This window comes from Pectinophora gossypiella, chromosome 7 (genome assembly GCF_024362695.1).
Source record: "Pectinophora gossypiella chromosome 7, ilPecGoss1.1, whole genome shotgun sequence".
In the NCBI taxonomy this organism is placed as follows: domain Eukaryota; kingdom Metazoa; phylum Arthropoda; class Insecta; order Lepidoptera; family Gelechiidae; genus Pectinophora; species Pectinophora gossypiella.
In genome coordinates, this window is record NC_065410.1 from 6,945,696 (window position 1) to 6,963,530 (window position 17,835).

General features: G+C 36.5%; 3 protein-coding genes across 3 annotated transcripts; 1 reads left to right on the forward strand and 2 right to left on the reverse strand.

Annotated features, from left to right (window-relative positions):
- Positions 1-63: 63 nt before the first annotated feature.
- On the reverse strand, positions 64-6,371 carry LOC126368051 (aminoacylase-1-like). Its single transcript, XM_050011919.1, has 9 exons — positions 6,197-6,371; positions 2,501-2,670; positions 1,990-2,161; positions 1,767-1,913; positions 1,615-1,685; positions 1,400-1,516; positions 944-1,039; positions 651-784; positions 64-465 (listed from the first exon to the last, which is right to left on the reverse strand). Exons 1-9 carry the CDS (start codon positions 6,282-6,284, stop codon positions 261-263), a joined length of 1,200 nt encoding a protein of 399 aa, XP_049867876.1. The 5' UTR covers positions 6,285-6,371; the 3' UTR covers positions 64-260.
- A 434-nt stretch (positions 6,372-6,805) lies between these two features.
- On the forward strand, positions 6,806-8,751 carry LOC126368089 (uncharacterized). Its single transcript, XM_050011972.1, has 4 exons — positions 6,806-7,039; positions 7,117-7,455; positions 7,639-7,820; positions 8,280-8,751. The coding sequence occupies exons 1-4, from the start codon at positions 6,922-6,924 to the stop codon at positions 8,328-8,330; spliced, it is 690 nt and encodes a 229-aa protein (XP_049867929.1). The 5' UTR covers positions 6,806-6,921; the 3' UTR covers positions 8,331-8,751.
- LOC126368079 (39S ribosomal protein L4, mitochondrial) lies at positions 8,738-9,985 on the reverse strand. Its single transcript, XM_050011963.1, has 2 exons — positions 9,248-9,985; positions 8,738-9,024 (listed from the first exon to the last, which is right to left on the reverse strand). Exons 1-2 carry the CDS (start codon positions 9,889-9,891, stop codon positions 8,808-8,810), a joined length of 861 nt encoding a protein of 286 aa, XP_049867920.1. The 5' UTR covers positions 9,892-9,985; the 3' UTR covers positions 8,738-8,807.
- Positions 9,986-17,835: the final 7,850 nt, after the last annotated feature.

Consider the following 17,835-nt stretch of genomic DNA (forward strand, 5'->3'; position numbering starts at 1 on the left):
CAAATTACCGAGGCGGCAAGTGTAGTTAAAAAAGTAATACAAAGAATCAAATAAAAAATAACGTTGATTATATTCATTTATTAAACCTCTTACAACAACAAAATATACGAAATATAACTAACAAGAGTGTAAAATAACAACAATTTAATGTTTTGTAAATAATTATTTGCAAAGTTAGTAAATGTTTTCATTATACCTACTGTAACATAAGGTACAAATTGTTAAATATGTCACAAAATATTAAATTTTTTTTTACAATATTAAACGTTCGCTACAGATGCGATGATCTTTTCGTAGATATCGATTCCGGTTAAAAAGATGTCAGCTTTCAAAAATTCGTCATGGTCGTGAAGAAGCACTGGCGTGTTGTTCATGGGCGAAAATCCAATGGCTGGGATGCCAACACCACGGACATAGCGACTGTCTGTACCGCCGGGGAATATACGGCGATCAAGCTTTAGATTTCTGGAATCAAGAGTCGAAGATTACAATAATTGATGAGAGGACGTTTTAGATCATCTTTCTTAGATTTACACAGCCTACGATTTGGGTAGGTATATAGTAGGGAAAGTAGAAATAAGCCTTTTTCCTTTATCCGTTATCGAACAGTCGAATGTTGTATCTAACAAGTTAAATAAAAAATAACTTACAATGCATCAGCAGCTGATTTAAATGCAACCCAATAAGGATTAGTGTTGTCGGTCTTAGTACACTCTATCATGGGATTCTTTTGTTCAAATTCAAACGTAACACCCTCGCCGGCTTCTTTGCACCACTTCTGCACCTAAAGTTGAAATCATTTGGTTGTCAAAACTTGTTTAGGTCATTCTTAAGAATATGGTGTTATTGTACGGAAGAATTAATTATTCAGTTCTTCAATTTCTTTCAATTCAGAATGATGTATTCAATTCAGAGTCAGTGTTATATAACAGTTTTACATTACCATCTTTTCGAATTTGTCAAGATCAGAGGTCACAGCCAGACGAATATCGAACACAACAGTCAGCTTTTCTGGGACCACATTAGACTGTATACCACCCTAAAAATAAAAATATTATTTTAATAATAGTAATAATGAATATTATAAGACTACGAAATGCGCTTTATTAAATACTTACTGTCCTTGATCAAGGTAGCGTGGGAAAATAATAAAATATTATTAAGTTATTGGAAATCAACTGGAGTGGGCTCGACTCTACAGGCCCCAAAAAATAAAACTTAATAATAGCTGACCTTGAGTTCGATATGGAACTCGGAAGGTTATATACAGCGATTGAGGTGAACTTTTTAATGATAACCATTATAGGTTCCACCTTACACCCCTTTTACTAATTATGAATATAAATATAATGAAACGAATATTACTGCAATAAAACATTTGTGAAGGATATCCACTTACGTATATTTGCGTCATGTTAATTGTAGTAACATCGCCGATTGTTAACTTTGGATTGCTGTCAAGAACCTTCTTCTCCTGTTCACGCATGTCCATAAACTTGTTAATAATGTATCGAAGCTGAAATTATGGTAAAATGGTTTTATTTTATTTTTTACTTTTTATAATTATCATTTATTGATAGTGTAAAAAACAGCGGTATAAACTTAAAATGTTACCTTTTCTCCTGCTGTATTCGGAATGAGCAATGAACCGTGACCAGGTTGTCCAGTGCAATGCACGTGGATTTCTGAAAGACAATAAAAATGAGTAGATAGGTATACTTTAAAAAACGTAAGTGAAAGACATAAGGTTTATCACGTTAACTCACGCCAAATGCTCCTCTCTCCGTTGAATATTATGAATTCATCAGTAGGACTGGCCATCCCTTCGTCCAACGCAAAACCAACGTTCAGTGCTTTAAATTCTGAAGTTACAACGAATTTCTTCATACCATCATGTCCACCAATCTCCTCGTCTGTATCAGAAAGTTGTTGATCACTCGTTTTATTGTCAACGATAATTAAAGCATTTGTGAAAGAAAATTTATTTACCAGGAACAAAGGATATGTGAATAGTCCTTTTAAGCTGCACTCCCTGATCCTGTAGTCTGCGAATAGCTTCTAGGTATTGAATCCCAACACATTTCATGTCTTGGGATCCACGAGCAAAGATCTTGCCTTCGTCGTCTATGTGTGCACTAAATGGGGGATAGGTCCAACTTTTCTGTAAGGATGTTAAGAAAAAATATTGTTTGACAATATATACCTATCTTATCGTATCGTGTAGCAAAAACTGGTAAAATAAATGAACTACAATCATAAAATGATAACGTTGTGAAGGCAAGTACCTAGATGAAAAAAAATACCTATGTAATCTTTTACAATAAGCTAGATTGGCGGGAGAAGATATTAAATAAGTTCTCTTTTTTAAAAAAACCTAGCTCGGACGTTGGTGGGGAGCGGAGAGCGGAGAGCCATTCTATACGAAGTATTATCCCTTATTCTATGTCATAAGTCATAAGGCAATATAAAATAATATTAACACAATAGAAATTTAACTTACTTCAAAAACAGGTACAACATCCATGTGGGAGTTTAGTAAAATAGATGGAAGCTTCGGATCTTTACCAGGCCATGTAAGGACCACTATGGGTTTCCGTGGTACCACTTCATATACTTTGACTGCCAAACCAAGCGAGTTTGCTTGCTTGGTGAGAAACGCAACGCATTCATCTGAAAGTAGACATTTGATTTCGGATATGTTTTGTTTTGGTAATCATGCCGTGCGCATTGATTAGGATACTTTAATCAATAACTAAATCCACAGCATAATGTGGTCGAACAACAGTCAGCAAATATTACTCGTATCTATCCTCGTCAGTAAGTCGACATAATAAACTTGCGTTGCTAATTGTTTTATCTTTTAATTTAATTAAATTGAATGTGTTTTGTTTTTTCACACAATGGAAATGATGGGTAATAAACATACACAAATATTTACAAGAACAAATAAAATAAAACTTTACTGTTATATAATAGTTAACACGGTTTTATTGACATTATCTTTGCTCTAGGTATGTACATTGTCGTTCTGCATCAATTTGCACCGCATATTATATCCCCTAGCAAACTGCATGGAGCAGACATTATCCAATTCCGAGGTGTGATAATCTCAATTGCCTGTTACGTACAAGCACGGCACGCAACCCGTCAATAACTGAATATGTTGTATCCTTATTATAAACTACTACGCAGATAGTCTAGATTCTAGAATCAACACAAAAGTAACGCATGTAGATACGTTTTCTGTACGATAAGGTACAAAAGTCCAATCAGTTTCTTGCAAAGTAATAAATTAACTGATTGCACTTATGACCTCCTGGTTACATTTCGTTTCTGTAATAGACCAAAAACACCTACAAAAACATTAATTTTATAATTATGACAACTGTTTAAAAATAATTCGCTGGGCTCAGTGACTGCACTGTTGCTCTTTGATTGTACTTACTAAAAGTATCTACACGAGCATGTATATCACACATGCTATGTAGCCTTAAGCCTATTAGAGGACACGTGACAATAATCTCCCCGCCCAGCAGGTCCAGGTGACCAGTGTCAGTGATAAGAATGAACACATCCTAGAGTCAAATGGGCGAAATGACAAGAAATGGACCCTTGTTTCGCGGGAGAACAAAAACGCACGCACGCCTGCTTATTAATTTTGAGATTGAAAAATACAAAGTTTTATACAGTTGCCCCTTTCTTGAAGGCCCAGCGGTTTTTGTTGTTCGGCGATCGATCAGTCAGTCCAGTCAGCATAAACTGCGGTATTTATAGACTTCGTTCATCTCATGCAACCTGTTAATTCCCTTGATCTCGGAAATACGAATAGGACTCTTGTTCTTTTTATTATTAATATTCATCTTCTCATTTTCTTTCATAAATTATGTATTTTATGCTCCAGTTCATTAAGTTTCATTATCATAATGACACTACTCAGAAAAAAGTAAATAAGTATTTAGAGATAGAGATACCGATTAAAAGTTAGACTATAACACTTCTATGTAGGTAAATACTTAATGCATTTATTGCATTAGCAAAGCATGAGATATGCAATAATAGAATCATATTCATTTTATCTTATTATATATATAAATTATTTCATTACGAATAATATTAGCCATTCGCCTACAATTCAATTTAGTTGGGTACAGTCACGAGCAATATAGTGTACCCACTTTAGAACTCTGTCGCACTAACATATTTGACATTTAGTGAGACTTTCAGTTCAATTTGTCAAAAAAAGTTAATGTGACGTGGTACCAAAGTGTATTAGTATTTTATGCAACAGTTGTATAAGAAGGGTCAAAAAATGCGAGTGGCGTGAGTTGCGATGTGAGCCTTGGCGAACATCGCAATAAGAGACGCCACGAGCATTTTTTGACCTAGTTATACAACGTTGCATACAATACTTTTTCTACGACGACGTAATTTTAAATGAAACAAAAATTTTCCAATTTATTTTCCAACGCGCGGGAAAATGGCGGCAAATGTATACTTTTTTTTTATAGTATATCTATGGCACCAAACAAAGTAAAGGTGCCAGTTTCCAGGTCAAAAAAAAAAAAACAACAACAATGCTTTTTTGGCGACATTATAGTACAGTTACACTTTGTAAACAATGCTTTTATAGGCCATAGAGCGTACACTTTTTCAAAGAGTTTAATTATGTATGTACTTATATTAGACTTTTTGGTTATTTAAATGCCAGATTAAAGTAGAGGAGTAGAAAAACATATTAATGCTCGTCACCGTACCTACCTACATGTCAAATGAAACTGTGCATCGTCAAAGTCAAAGTCAAAGTATTTATTGCACACCATATGGTAAACAGTTTTTAAAGATATTATAGTATCACATATGGACCCGGGAGGGTATAGCAAAAACAAACAAAAATATTAAGAAATTACATTAGGACAGAAATAAAAAAAAAATAAAATAATAATAATAAGTACTAATAAGTAGTAATAGTAAGTCGTCTTCTTGTTTACCTAAAGACTTTCGTGTGAAATGATTTGATTTTCAGATTTGAGTTCCGGGTAATTGAGGGGTGGCCTGTGCCCAGCTATGGCTGTTTGTGTTATGTAGGTAGGTACCTAGGTGGACTCAAAAAAACATTTTCGTCACAGTTTGATGATTACTTTGACTTTGATATGATAAAACAAAAGAAGAGATAAATATCTTTTTTCTACTCCTCTACTTTAATCTGGCATTTAAATAACCAAAAAGTCTAATATAAGTACATACATAATTAAACTCTTTGAAAAAGTGTACGCTCTATGGCCTATAAAAGCATTGTTTACAAAGTGTAACTGTACTATAATGTCGCCAAAAAAGCATTGTTGTTGTTTTTTTTTTTTGACCTGGAAACTGGCACCTTTACTTTGTTTGGTGCCATAGATATACTATAAAAAAAAAGTATACATTTGCCGCCATTTTCCCGCGCGTTGGAAAATAAATTGGAAAATTTTTGTTTCATTTAAAATTACGTCGTCGTAGAAAAAGTATTGTATGCAACGTTGTATAACTAGGTCAAAAAATGCTCGTGGCGTCTCTTATTGCGATGTTCGCCAAGGCTCACATCGCAACTCACGCCACTCGCATTTTTTGACCCTTCTTATACAACTGTTGCATAAAATACTATTTCTTATGTAATACGTTGGTATTTTCATTGATAATGGCTACTCTTTTTACTGAATGTAGTAGGTATGTTCAGGATTTGACTATCCATCCCTGGGGAATGCTCGCTCTAAATTTAATGTTTGTAATGTAATTTCGACAAAACTGACAGAAAGGGAAGCGGAAGAGAAAGTTATGGTTACGAAATTATAGCCAGCGGCCTAATAATAATTCGGAAAAATGGAATCTGCGTAAGTCATTGTAGGTATCTATTCAGTTTTTTAATACTTTATTTATAGACTTTTGGAGTGATCACTTCACGAGTTTATAGTTACATTACCTATTAAGTTTTAATGGTACCTACCTATTTATTTAATGAACAGTTTAATTTCACATCATGCAACAAAAATAAACATTCTTATCAAGTTATCATCCAACAGAAAATGCACGTTTATTAGAGGTAGGTAAGTACCTACAGGTAGGAAAATTTTACTCTACTAACTCTATTTACTCATTACTATTTATTACAATAACTTAAATCTAACAATTGAGTTTCATTTAACACAAAGAAAAAGCTCACCGTAATTAATGTTTGGCTGCACACTAGGTATCTTTAAATACTCTACAAAATTTTTGATTGCCGGGTTGTTTTCGTATTTGGATGCCATCGTGCGTCTCACTCAACAAACGAAACACGACTGAATGAAGACTGAAGTGAATGATGATAGAGAACTTTTCTCTACCATCTCTACCAATAATGAACTACCATAACCTGATAAAGTATTGTATGACTGCGTGACGTAAGAACCACTATAGGTATACCTATACGCAATAACGTTCACACTTTTGCTGCTAATGATTATTATATTGAGCATTCATGTTATTGTTATGCTTATTATTTAATTCCAAAAGTTAATCTATGACCATTTTTATTATGTTACATAATAATATCAGGTTTCGTTACGAGAATTGGTCACTTCGCTACCACCATAGAATAAGGAGTAATAAGTACGTGCTATCCTATCACTAAACTGAAACTGACAACATTCAATGCATTGATGTTTCATACATAATAATAAATTTAATTGGTTTTATTTACCTATATTCTAGAATTAGGTCTTTATGTTTGGTAAAGCAATGCAATGCCATGAAATGAATATAGCTCCTCCCCCAACCTTTTCCGTTTCATCCGTTTGTCAAAATGACGTTTAATTGCAACTGCAAACAAGCTGCAATCTGCATTGCTGTTCGTTATTTTTGAGGCATTGCAGTTATTTCTTTTGAATATTTCACTGTTTTAAAGCCATGGATTTCGACTACTACGAAGTTACTTCCGAGTTAGATCCTCGTGAAATCCTTAGATATCTGAATCACTTAGGTATTCACAATATAAGTGGAGAAGTGTTGAAATATTTTATTACAGGTAAGGGTTGAAGGATAGTTTGTGTTCAAAATCATAAATTGACATGTTGGTAACTTTCACAACTTTATATATTTTAGATCTCAAGAAACTTATCAAACATGATTTAGACCAGCGTAGTAAATCTAGTGAGCAGGAATATGAAATTCAGGGCCCAGAAAGGTTACACAGTGCTAGTACATTTTCTTCTAGAATAAGGTCTAAGACATACAGTGAAGACAGTTTAAAATGCGGCAAAGAATGTCGGAGAACAAGAAAACCTTTGGCTATGAGAAACATTCATTCGGCACCTGTCTTAGGCAGACAAAAGACTCAAGAAGAGAAGCCAGTACGAAGAGCTTGTTCTTGTAATGCTGTGGAGAGAAAGGTTGAAACCGTCTCCAGAGAATCAAGAGTTACAACCACTACTAGTAATAATTGTAAGTATTTACAGTAAAGCTTGTATTTTAGTACTGAAAATGTCATTAGTTTTGTTATTTTTTAGTATAATCATAATAAATTGTTTTTCTTTTAGTATAATCACAAAGGGTTTGTGTCATGCTATCTGCCATTATTCTTAACTTTATTTAGGTGATTAATTTGTTAATTGCCAATGATTTCAGTGATAAAAGTGCCCAAGCCACCAGTAAAAAAGAAATGTGACCCAGTCTCATTGTACCACTACTATACATCATTGTGGGCGAAGTACAAGCCCAATGTCCCCGGTGAAAATGACTGGGCTGATCTCAGGTGGCACATACGTCAGAAGATGGCCGGCAGTGTATCTCACCACTCAGACAACAAAGTATGTACATATTTATTTAAAGCATTAATTTACGATAACTAAATCTGTGTGCCTTCAGGCAAAGGCCTCCCTCATTTTTCTCCATTCTTTGTTGTGCACTAATCCGGTCCCCCCAAAAGTATGTACCTATCAACTACTCAAACATTTGTTCAAAGTAATATATCATAAATGTCATGAATTTATGACGCCATATTATTATTATACTGCAGTATTGCTCCTCTGAGAATTAATTAATTTGTCATATTTTACAGTAACATATAAGTACCTATGTTGATTTAAAAGATGTGTTGATATTGCAGTTCTTTGTCATTTCTTCTGAAGACACAATATTTTGCAAAAAGATGTAGATTCAAACAATATAAAAGTGACTTGTTACGATTAATTAATAAGTTCTGATTTCTAACCATTTCCTTAATAGGTTATACTTTTTGTGATTGGAGTTGTTCATTTCTGTTACAGGCACCAGAGTCACATGTAAAGGTGAAAGAGAGGACACATGCTAAAAAATGACATACATGTTACGTAATATTTAAATTTTACATTGTAACATGTTTAACCATTAGCATAGAATAATATAGAAAAATACTTTGTATAGAATGGTAACTCCATCCAACTGGGCACCCTCAGGCATTCAGCGCTCTCCATTTGTCCAGCAAAGTAATTGATGCCATCTGTGGCAAATCTACAATAAGTCGTCAAAAAAAAAAAAAAAGGTAACTCCACCAATTCGTAATGGGCGCCGACCTCACCCCCTCTGTGTGTTACTTAGTTTTGAATGGCCGTAATCTACTAAGAAGTAATTGGGAGAAAACGAATAGTCTGTCTTAAGGCGGCTAATTGTGCCCAGGGTGTGCCATTTAATTGTGAATAATTTAATTACGTTACATGTAATATATGACTAAATAAATGTACTGATATATTTTTAATTGTTTATTGCATTTTCTTTAAATAACTAACACTTTGTTCTATGAGCAGTTTAAACTATTTTTAAACTTGATTTAATTTGAATGCAGCCTGTTGGTCTTTGGTGATGGAATTGAGGTGGGTCAGGATGCGCTCTTCAATCTTCTCTGCAGCTGACATAGTTAGGATGAGGGTATCATGTTTTAGCATTGAGTAGACATTGAGTCCGTACACTGGCATGATATTGACATGAGGAAGCCCATCACTTGCAGCTGTTATGTTCCGAGGGGCAAAATCGGTGCTGTAAAATACAAAAATATCAATATAAACTTAAATCCTTAAAATATTAATATAAGCAAAATTGGATGAAAAGAAAGTATCACAATGTGAACTCGTTGTTTTTAATAAGTTAAGGGAAATCTGTCCTATAGGGAATTAGTACTTAGGCTTACATTTGTTCCAAGGAGTAAATATAACTTCATAAGTATTTTCTATAAGATAGTCTAGGCTTTAGGTAAACTTACTCATCAACAATAAGGACAGATGGACCCCAGTTCCTCTTCTCAATCAGTTCGGCTAAGTATTCGGGTTCATCTGATGGGATCTCAAGATCCTTAATCACATGCAGGTCATCTTGGGCCAATTTGGCAGACAGGGTTGTAGTGAGCCCTAGTATTCTTAGATGGAAAGGTAGCATGAAGAAGTGAGTTTTGCCAGATCGCGGACCGTGAGCTATGCCGCCGCCGCGCCATAAAGGCGATCTGATAGATCCATGCCGAGCTCTGCCCAAACCTTTCTGAGGCCAAGGCTTCCTACCACCACCCCTCACCTCAGCTCTAGTCTTTGTTTGAGACCAGGAGACCCATCGGTATTTCCTCTGCCATGTAACGTTGCGATGTATGATGTCTATCCTGGGCGGCGAAGCATATACTGTAGGGTGAAGTTCAAACAAACCAAGCTTTTTCTCTTCAATGGAATCTAAATTCTCAATCCATACTTCTCGAGGTTTTGTGTAATTAGGGGGAAACTTCCAATCCTTTTTGGTTACAGATAAACCACCATTATCTGGAGCGGTTACACCGTTTGTGTTTATCGTTGTAAGTGCCCTTATTTGAGGGGATACTGATATATGAAGCCGTTTGATGGCATTAACTAAGAATGAACTCATTTTATCTTCTAGTTTATTTTAAAATTGCATGATATTAGATGGAATAATAACAATATTAGAACCCATAAGTCGGATCAGTTGTCAAAAATGTAAGGTTATATTTCCTTTTTAATGATACGCGCTTCGACTTTAGGCAGAAGTCTTACTCTATGCAGCCTAATTTTGAATATTTTGTCATGATTTCATAGTAGGTGGATTATCATACTATTTTGTTAGCTTTTATCTTCAGTAAGTACTTAGATGAAATTATTTTATTTTTATGTCAGTGGTAAATAAATGTCTAGAAAATAAAATGAAAACTAAAATAGTACGATCCGTACAGGAGCAGATCTAGCTTTTATGTCGGGGGGCTCACCAGGTAACAGACAGCCTATCTTCGTAGAAAATTAGATAAAATTGCAGTGGTCACCAATGACCCAACCTGTCGCCCAGGTGTGAGGGTGGTGATGACCCCGATGGTCCCCCTTTGAGTGGAATTCGTAGATAACGTACGGCCTTGTCATCAATGTCACATCGTGACTATCTTCTATCTAGATTGCTTCAAAACCGAAAGAAGAGACAGGTTAGTTAGGCAAACGAAACCAGCAGCAATGCTTTGACATGAAATGCAAATAACTTTACTATCTACCTAGAAAAGGACCCTGTAAGTGTTTTTTCGATAAAGCTATTTTTTATACGTTGTCAGAAAACACTCATAAATCTAGACATTAAAGGCAATTTTGGGACCAGAGAAGCTGGGTAATAAAAGTAGCGGTTCAACATGATACAATGGCTAAGGGAAACCTCTGCAATTTCCTTCGTTTATTGCTATAGGGGTACTCTGAGGCATTAATTACCGCATTTGAAGGCGAAAGCTTTCGTTCAGATCCGAGCACCCTTACTTATAAGCATTAATCAGAACGACTAGAAAATTGTGCTGACTTTACCTATCTAATACATTTTTTCCTATGTGTGATAGATAAGTAGAGTCAAAAAGTGATCAGATCAGGGAAGCTTCTATAATAGTTTACGATGCCGACAGTTGCTGAATTGAAAACGTTCCATTGCGGGTCACTCTGTAGCGAAAGGTTACCACATCAGTGCCACTACTCTTGCATCAGTAGTTCACCAGACATTGTTCTGCAGTTCAGTTCTCCATTGTGCGATGATACAGAGCGTTAGTGACATCGTAACGAATACTGAGGTGGATGATTTTGAGAATATCAAGTGGAATTTTCCGTCGCAATATTCATGATGTTTTTTTTTTTTTTGGAAAATTCGACTTGATATTATTAACTCAGAATAATGAACTGAATCATCTCCCTCAGTATCCGTTACGATGTCACTTACGCCCCATATAGTCATACAAGTAGTTATGGGTGTTAGTGAGAAGTACCGTAACAAATACTAAGGGGGATGATTCAGACCATGATTCTGATTTGATATGAAGTGAAATTTCCTATAGGAAAATTAATGAAAATTATTGTTTTTTTAATTAATTTTAGTTCCATACTTTCGGGAAATTCCACTTGATATCTTAGAACCATAATCTGGATCATCCCTCAAAGTTTTCGTTACAATGTCACTAACACCCTGTATATTTACGATCGGGAGTTTGTGTATATGCTTACAATGTGAGGTAGATGAGAGTGCTATCACGTCATCGTAATTACGTTAGTAAGTACCAAACTAACACCCGTTTTCTAAGATGTTTACTCGATTCTTCCTCCGCTTGGTTTATTGAATATAATGTATGTAATGTAGCGTAGCGCGTGGATGCGTGTTCTTCAGTTCTTTGTAAGTATCTCACAGAAAATGCATCCGCATGAACGCGCGTGGATGCATTTTCTGTGTGTTAGACCGTGCGTGTTTTCTATACAAACGGAGATACTTACAAGCAACGGAAGAACACACATCCACGCGCTACGCTGCATCATGCGGGGCAGTGTGAGAATCGCCTTACGCCCTCAACGTTGGGACGTTATTCACTGGAGTCGTCCGTCTAAGAATACGAAATTGGAGCCGAGTTTGAGGAAGGCCTTGACGTGGCCTCGACTGCGGACGGAGTCGAGGTGGAGTGGAGTGAATATCTTAGATTACGGCTGTTAGCGGCCCCGATTCCTGCAGACACCTCCTTATATTTTATTTTAAGTTATACCTACCCGTCATTTTCTTGTCCGCCGAAAAGGAAAGGGACGGATGATTGTCAACAAGTTAATTTTAAATGAATAAATAACCCGTGCGAATAAAATAGGCATCTCGCTGGTATGCAATCCGTTTGACGAGCTGTCTACTTAATTCTGTCGGGTTATTGGCTGATGTAAAATTTTTAGACGGTTGTTGTAGGTTTCTGCTTAAAATTTACGTGTATTCCATAAATTTTATGCCTGTCGATTATCCGTCCCTTTCTTTTTATACGGATAAGAAAATTACAGGTATACAGTGCCTATCTATGTTGGGCCCGGCTGGTACCTGTATGGGTACTTTATGTGTAACGAACGGTTTACATTCAATAATAAATAGTAAGTGTACCATGCCTTAGACTACTAACACTAACTAATTACTTAGAGTAATAATTAATTCTATTAATACCTACCCATCTAATACTTACGTTAATTGTCTGTCAGTAAATCGGCTTATAGGTGCCTGAAATAATTATAATAATGGGAAACTATTAACAATACGATTGTATTTATTTATTTGTCACACTTATAGACTATCATTACAGGTCTCCCCTTTGGGAGACCCAACTCAACAATATAACAACTTGTATAATATCTACATCCTATGACTAATATTAAACAATGATTCCTTTATAAATCTCAGAGCACAGTTAAATATGTTATTATTAATTAGGTTAACAATTCTGAGCGCCCGAGTCAATGATGCTACGTTCAGGAAGTTGGTTCTCCCGCGTAGTACCACCAGCAGCAGCCACCGCCGCCGCCGATAAAACTAAGGTCTGAAAACTAATTACCCGATTGTATGAAGAAGAAAAAGATCAGGCTGTATTTCCTAAGTTCCCTTTGCCTGCCCGAATGGGCAAATCGAAAAAAGAAAGTTATGATCCTAGCTCCGCCCACAGACATTTAATACTTTAAGACGAGCAAACTAAACATAAATATCACACAAAATTGATAATGTGTAGCAATTATTGCATCCTGCTCACGATACAAACGGTAACATAATAATGTCCTTTCCTTCCCTAGTATTGCAAAACTCACTATGTCGGAAAAGTCAAGAAATTTTAGTATTTTTTTAATTATTTTCAGTTCTATACTTTTGCGACGGAAAATTCCACTTGATATGAACTCGGAGTCATGATCTGAATTATCCCTCAAAGTTTTCGTTACAATGTCACTAACACCATGTATAGAGTAGAGCTTAAAAGTTAACCTGTTTCAAAATCACATAATAACCATGTAAGCTTTTGATCCCTTTAAGGAAGGGGTTTTAGTACAAAAACCCATTAAGTATTACAATTTACAGGGTCAGGTGTTTCCGTGACTATAATGAGGAACTTTCTACGTTCACCAAAAACAATGTAATCGCATTGTACATCTTTAACGTGATAAAATTACCTATTTTCTAATGAGAAGTAATGACTCGAGTACATAATTATTTCAAAATAAAATGTAATGGCAAAAGCATATTTGTATAATAATTATTGTTGCTAGATATTTGGATCACATTATGTATGGATTTACGTTGCTACCTATAGGTAGCAATATATTGCTTCTCTTTATTTTTATCAGAATAATAAAATGGGTCCAAGATGTAATTGTGCCTGGGTGTAAAAAGGGTCATCATTTATACCCAAAAACAAAGATAAAATATATAAAATTAGAAGGTTACTTACTAAGAAAAATATGTACAGCGCCCGCCATCTAAGTATATTGTGTTTGAGGAACATAGTTTGGAAAGTCCGTCATCGCTACGGATATTTAGATCCGACACAAAAGATTTTGAATTTGAATCTGAATAATGCCAACAGTAAATGGTATGTACTGGAATAAGCATCATATTACACGTAAAGATTGGTTTAAAATCGATAATAAGATGATTCAAGTTTCACACTTACTTACCTACCCACATAATTTTATGTTTTATTTTTACATACAGAACATTTTATGGGAAATATCAGCGTGTTCCCGTCTCAATTTCAATTCCATCTTGGCAATATGGGTGTGAATTAGGTGCAATTTATTTTCATTCTCCATTCCCCGCCTCTTAAAGGTAAATGTTAAGGCCCGTCAGATTTATGGGTTCGAAGGCAAAACCTGAAGGGTTCTTTAAGTAACCGAGTATAGCTTAAAGTGATGTGGAGAATCAGAATATTGTTAAAGGTTCGATGTATTGTGTTATTGGGAGAATGACATGTGCCGATCAGTGCGAGAGTCATTGATAAGTTACCGTATAGGCACTTCTTCGAAATGGACTTCGATGTTGAATGAAGTTGGACATTTGCGCGAAACGCATTTCTTGCTGTTTGAGTATCGCCTTCATAATCGCCTTTCCTATTCGTGATTTGAAAATATAATGGTAAATTAAATTCATTAAATTTAATATTTTTACAGAGCACCGTGCGTAGTGGTATTCATTTCCTACACCTAAAGTTGCCTGGGAGAGATTGCTACTTTAGCAATAACGCCGCCTGTTGTACTACCTAACTGGTTATATTTATTTTTAATGTTTATTTTAAGTACAATAAAGAGATTTTGTATTATATTGTAGCCAATTACGTACGTCCTACTGCTGGGCATAGGCCTCCCTTCAATTAACCGGAGGGCATATGGAGCGTACTCCACAGTGCTGACCCATTGCTGGTTAGTAGTTTTCTAAGCTCACTACAATCCAATCGTAGCGTAATTGTCAGAATTAGTCAACCACAAATTTTGTGATTGAAATAGGATGACTTTTCAGTGTGTTTTGTACACAATAATCACGGTTCGGTTTATGAATAATTGCTGAGTTTCTAAACAGGAAGGAGCTTAGTCATAATGAGAACAAATAACTGCCATTAGGGGCGTTGTGCCACGAGCGCGGTGAATAGATAAATGCCTTCGTTCACTCCAAAGTAAGTAATGAGAGCTTGTTTTATTCAAGTACCGCTTTTGGGGATTCTCAATTGATTTTGTTTATCTTCATATTTTTTATCGTTAAGCGTAAACATCTGAAAAATGCACACCACTCCACTCTGCCTCAGCAGTATTTTAAGTTAACATTTAAGTCCTCGACTTGAGGACTTCACTGGAGTCGAGCATATTATATCCAACTTAATGATACGCCAACATAATACGAAAATAATGACATCATGCTTCTTCTTCTATCGTGTGGGTTGTGAGGTGGACTACCAACCCCATCAATCCTAGTATCGGGGTTACTATTGAACCGCCATAGGCCCCTGACATAACTCGTGTAACGACTACGTACTTACATCAGTAAGTCATAACCGGGACCAACGGCTTAAGGTGCCGTCCGAAGCACGGATCATTTTACTTTTGGACAATCAGGTGATCAACCTGTAATGTTCTAACTAAAGTAGGGATCAAAAAGTGGTTTTTGTGATTTGTCTCCACCGGGATTCGAACCCGGGACGATCGTGAGCACAACGCTCAATCACTGGACCACGGATGCCGCCATGACGTCATGCTACACTAAATTTGTGAGTAAATTTGAGTCGGAGGCGCTTTCTAAGAATACCGATTTTGAGGTGACTTCGAGGAAAGCCTCGAGGCCGTGTCAACTGAGAACGGGGTCGAGGAAGGTTGGGGTTAGGATCTTAGAACACGGGTGGAAGTGTGTAAAATTTGTGCTCAATTACACCTACTCGACTGTTAGGTATGGCGAGAGTACCATCTCTTTCTGTAGTGTGCAAAAGTGCAGAGGTGCAGTCTGCAGACGGGGTCCATTCAGTGGGACAAAGAGTCAGTAGGGAATTATCGGTATTCTAATAGTATTGACGTCACTTGGATGTTATGTATTGATTACTTAAATTTTCACAGCTATATTTAATGGCCCCGATTCCCGCAGACACCTCCTAATTTTACTTTAAGTTATACCTGTCATTTTCTTATCCGCCAAAAAGGAAAGGGACGGATGATTGACAGCTCTTAATTTTAGGAAGAATGAGTAAATGAATGAATAACCCGGGCGAATAAAAAGGTATCTCGCTGGTATGCAAACCGTTTGACGTATGCTGTCAACTTAATTCTGTCGGGTTATTGGCCAATGTAAAATTTTTAGACGCTTGTTTTAGATTTATGCTTAAAATTGACGTGTGTTCCATAAATTTTATGCTTGTCGATTACCCGTCCCTTTCCTTTTCGCCGGATAAGAAAATGACAGATTTAACTTAAAATAAAATTAGATGGTGTTTACAGGAATTAGCACCAATAGCTACCTAAATATTAACTTGCCTTTTAGCTGAGAAACCTGAGAAAAGTTATCTAGCTCAGTTTTCCTGTTATTCTGTCAAAAATACCTACAGATTGTTTATCCATTTTAAGCTAAGAGTTTTCTTTTATAGGTATTATGCCAAGATCGCGATTGGAATGGAAATTAAATGGCACTGGAGAGAGCTCAAAGGCTGACTAAATCGTTTCATAGCAGGCGGAGAACCTTTAAGCACCAGAGGGATACGGAGCGTACTTCACAGCGTCTCTTTATGGTCCAAAGATAAGTAGCGTTGTAGACGTTGTCGTCATTATCATATCCATCAAGCAACTTGGTCTTGTTGATGGGAGATCTTAAAATAAATGCTGTATTACAGTGCGCGCTTTATCTGTATTACTTTATTATTCATTTTTTTTAAATCATTTTGTGATAAAAGAACAACACAGCCAGTGTGCTCGTGTGGTACACTGGCTTCTCAATTTTTGTACTACATAACATAAACAGCCTAAATACGTCCCACTGCTGGGCACAGGCCACCCCTCGATCAACCGGAGGGGGCAGGGGGCATGTCGGGGGGAGGGGGGGGGGGGGGGGCTATCTTAAGTGCAATTTTCACTAACGGCTCGACCATTATAAACGGCGATACGGCTCACCACCTATCACTAAGCTCGGTGTGGTCAGTTCATCTCACGATGGATGTACCTCTGACTACCCCAATTGGGATACAGTCGTGAAAGAACTTCTCATTATTCCGGCCATGCCCTAGGAGTCAAGTAATGGATCACGTCTTATCTAAAGAAATGAACTATTTTGAAAGTGCCTTACAGGAGTATTACGTAATTTCTGTGGCGCAATTTTTGCGTGTTTTCTATTTATTTATAGCTTGGCACTTATTTGGTTCTATAGTGAAAATGGTGCCTTTTTTGACGTGACTTATTGTAGATTTGCCGCAAATGGCATTAACTATTTGGCCAGACAAATGGGGAGCGCTGAGCGCAAACAAAACAGACCTGAGGGTGCCCTGTTGTAGGCGAACGTCGGCTCAGGGAGTCGACTGAGAGGATAATATTTGAAAGAATTAATCGACCCCAGTGCGTCGATAGCGATAAGTGCTTTATGAGGGAAATCTTCGACCACGCCGGCGGGGTCAGTATCGGGGAGCGAAAAGGTGCCCTAATGTGTAACTAAGTATTCTTAATGGCTTTATAGTTATTTCTTTCGATTCATTTACACATATCAAAGTTTTCATACCTACATGCTCATCAGCTACAGTGGCTAGAATGAAGACTCTTGGCCTGGCCCTTCTTTGAGACGTCCTTACCTCATAAATCTATATTTCTATTTGTCCTTCCTACATTTACGTAAAAGTATGTCATCTCAAAATCTTAAGTATTTTTGATATAAAAACCTAAGGACAAGTTTTGGAAAATGGTAAATCCTTGAATTCTGGTATAAGTTTTGTGTTCGGTGCCAGCTAGGTCTGAAAAGCCGACGGGTCGGCGCCTGGAGGTCATTTACCCCTTTTTCAGCCGCTACAGCGTTCTGCAACGGAAATTGATCTAGTTTAAC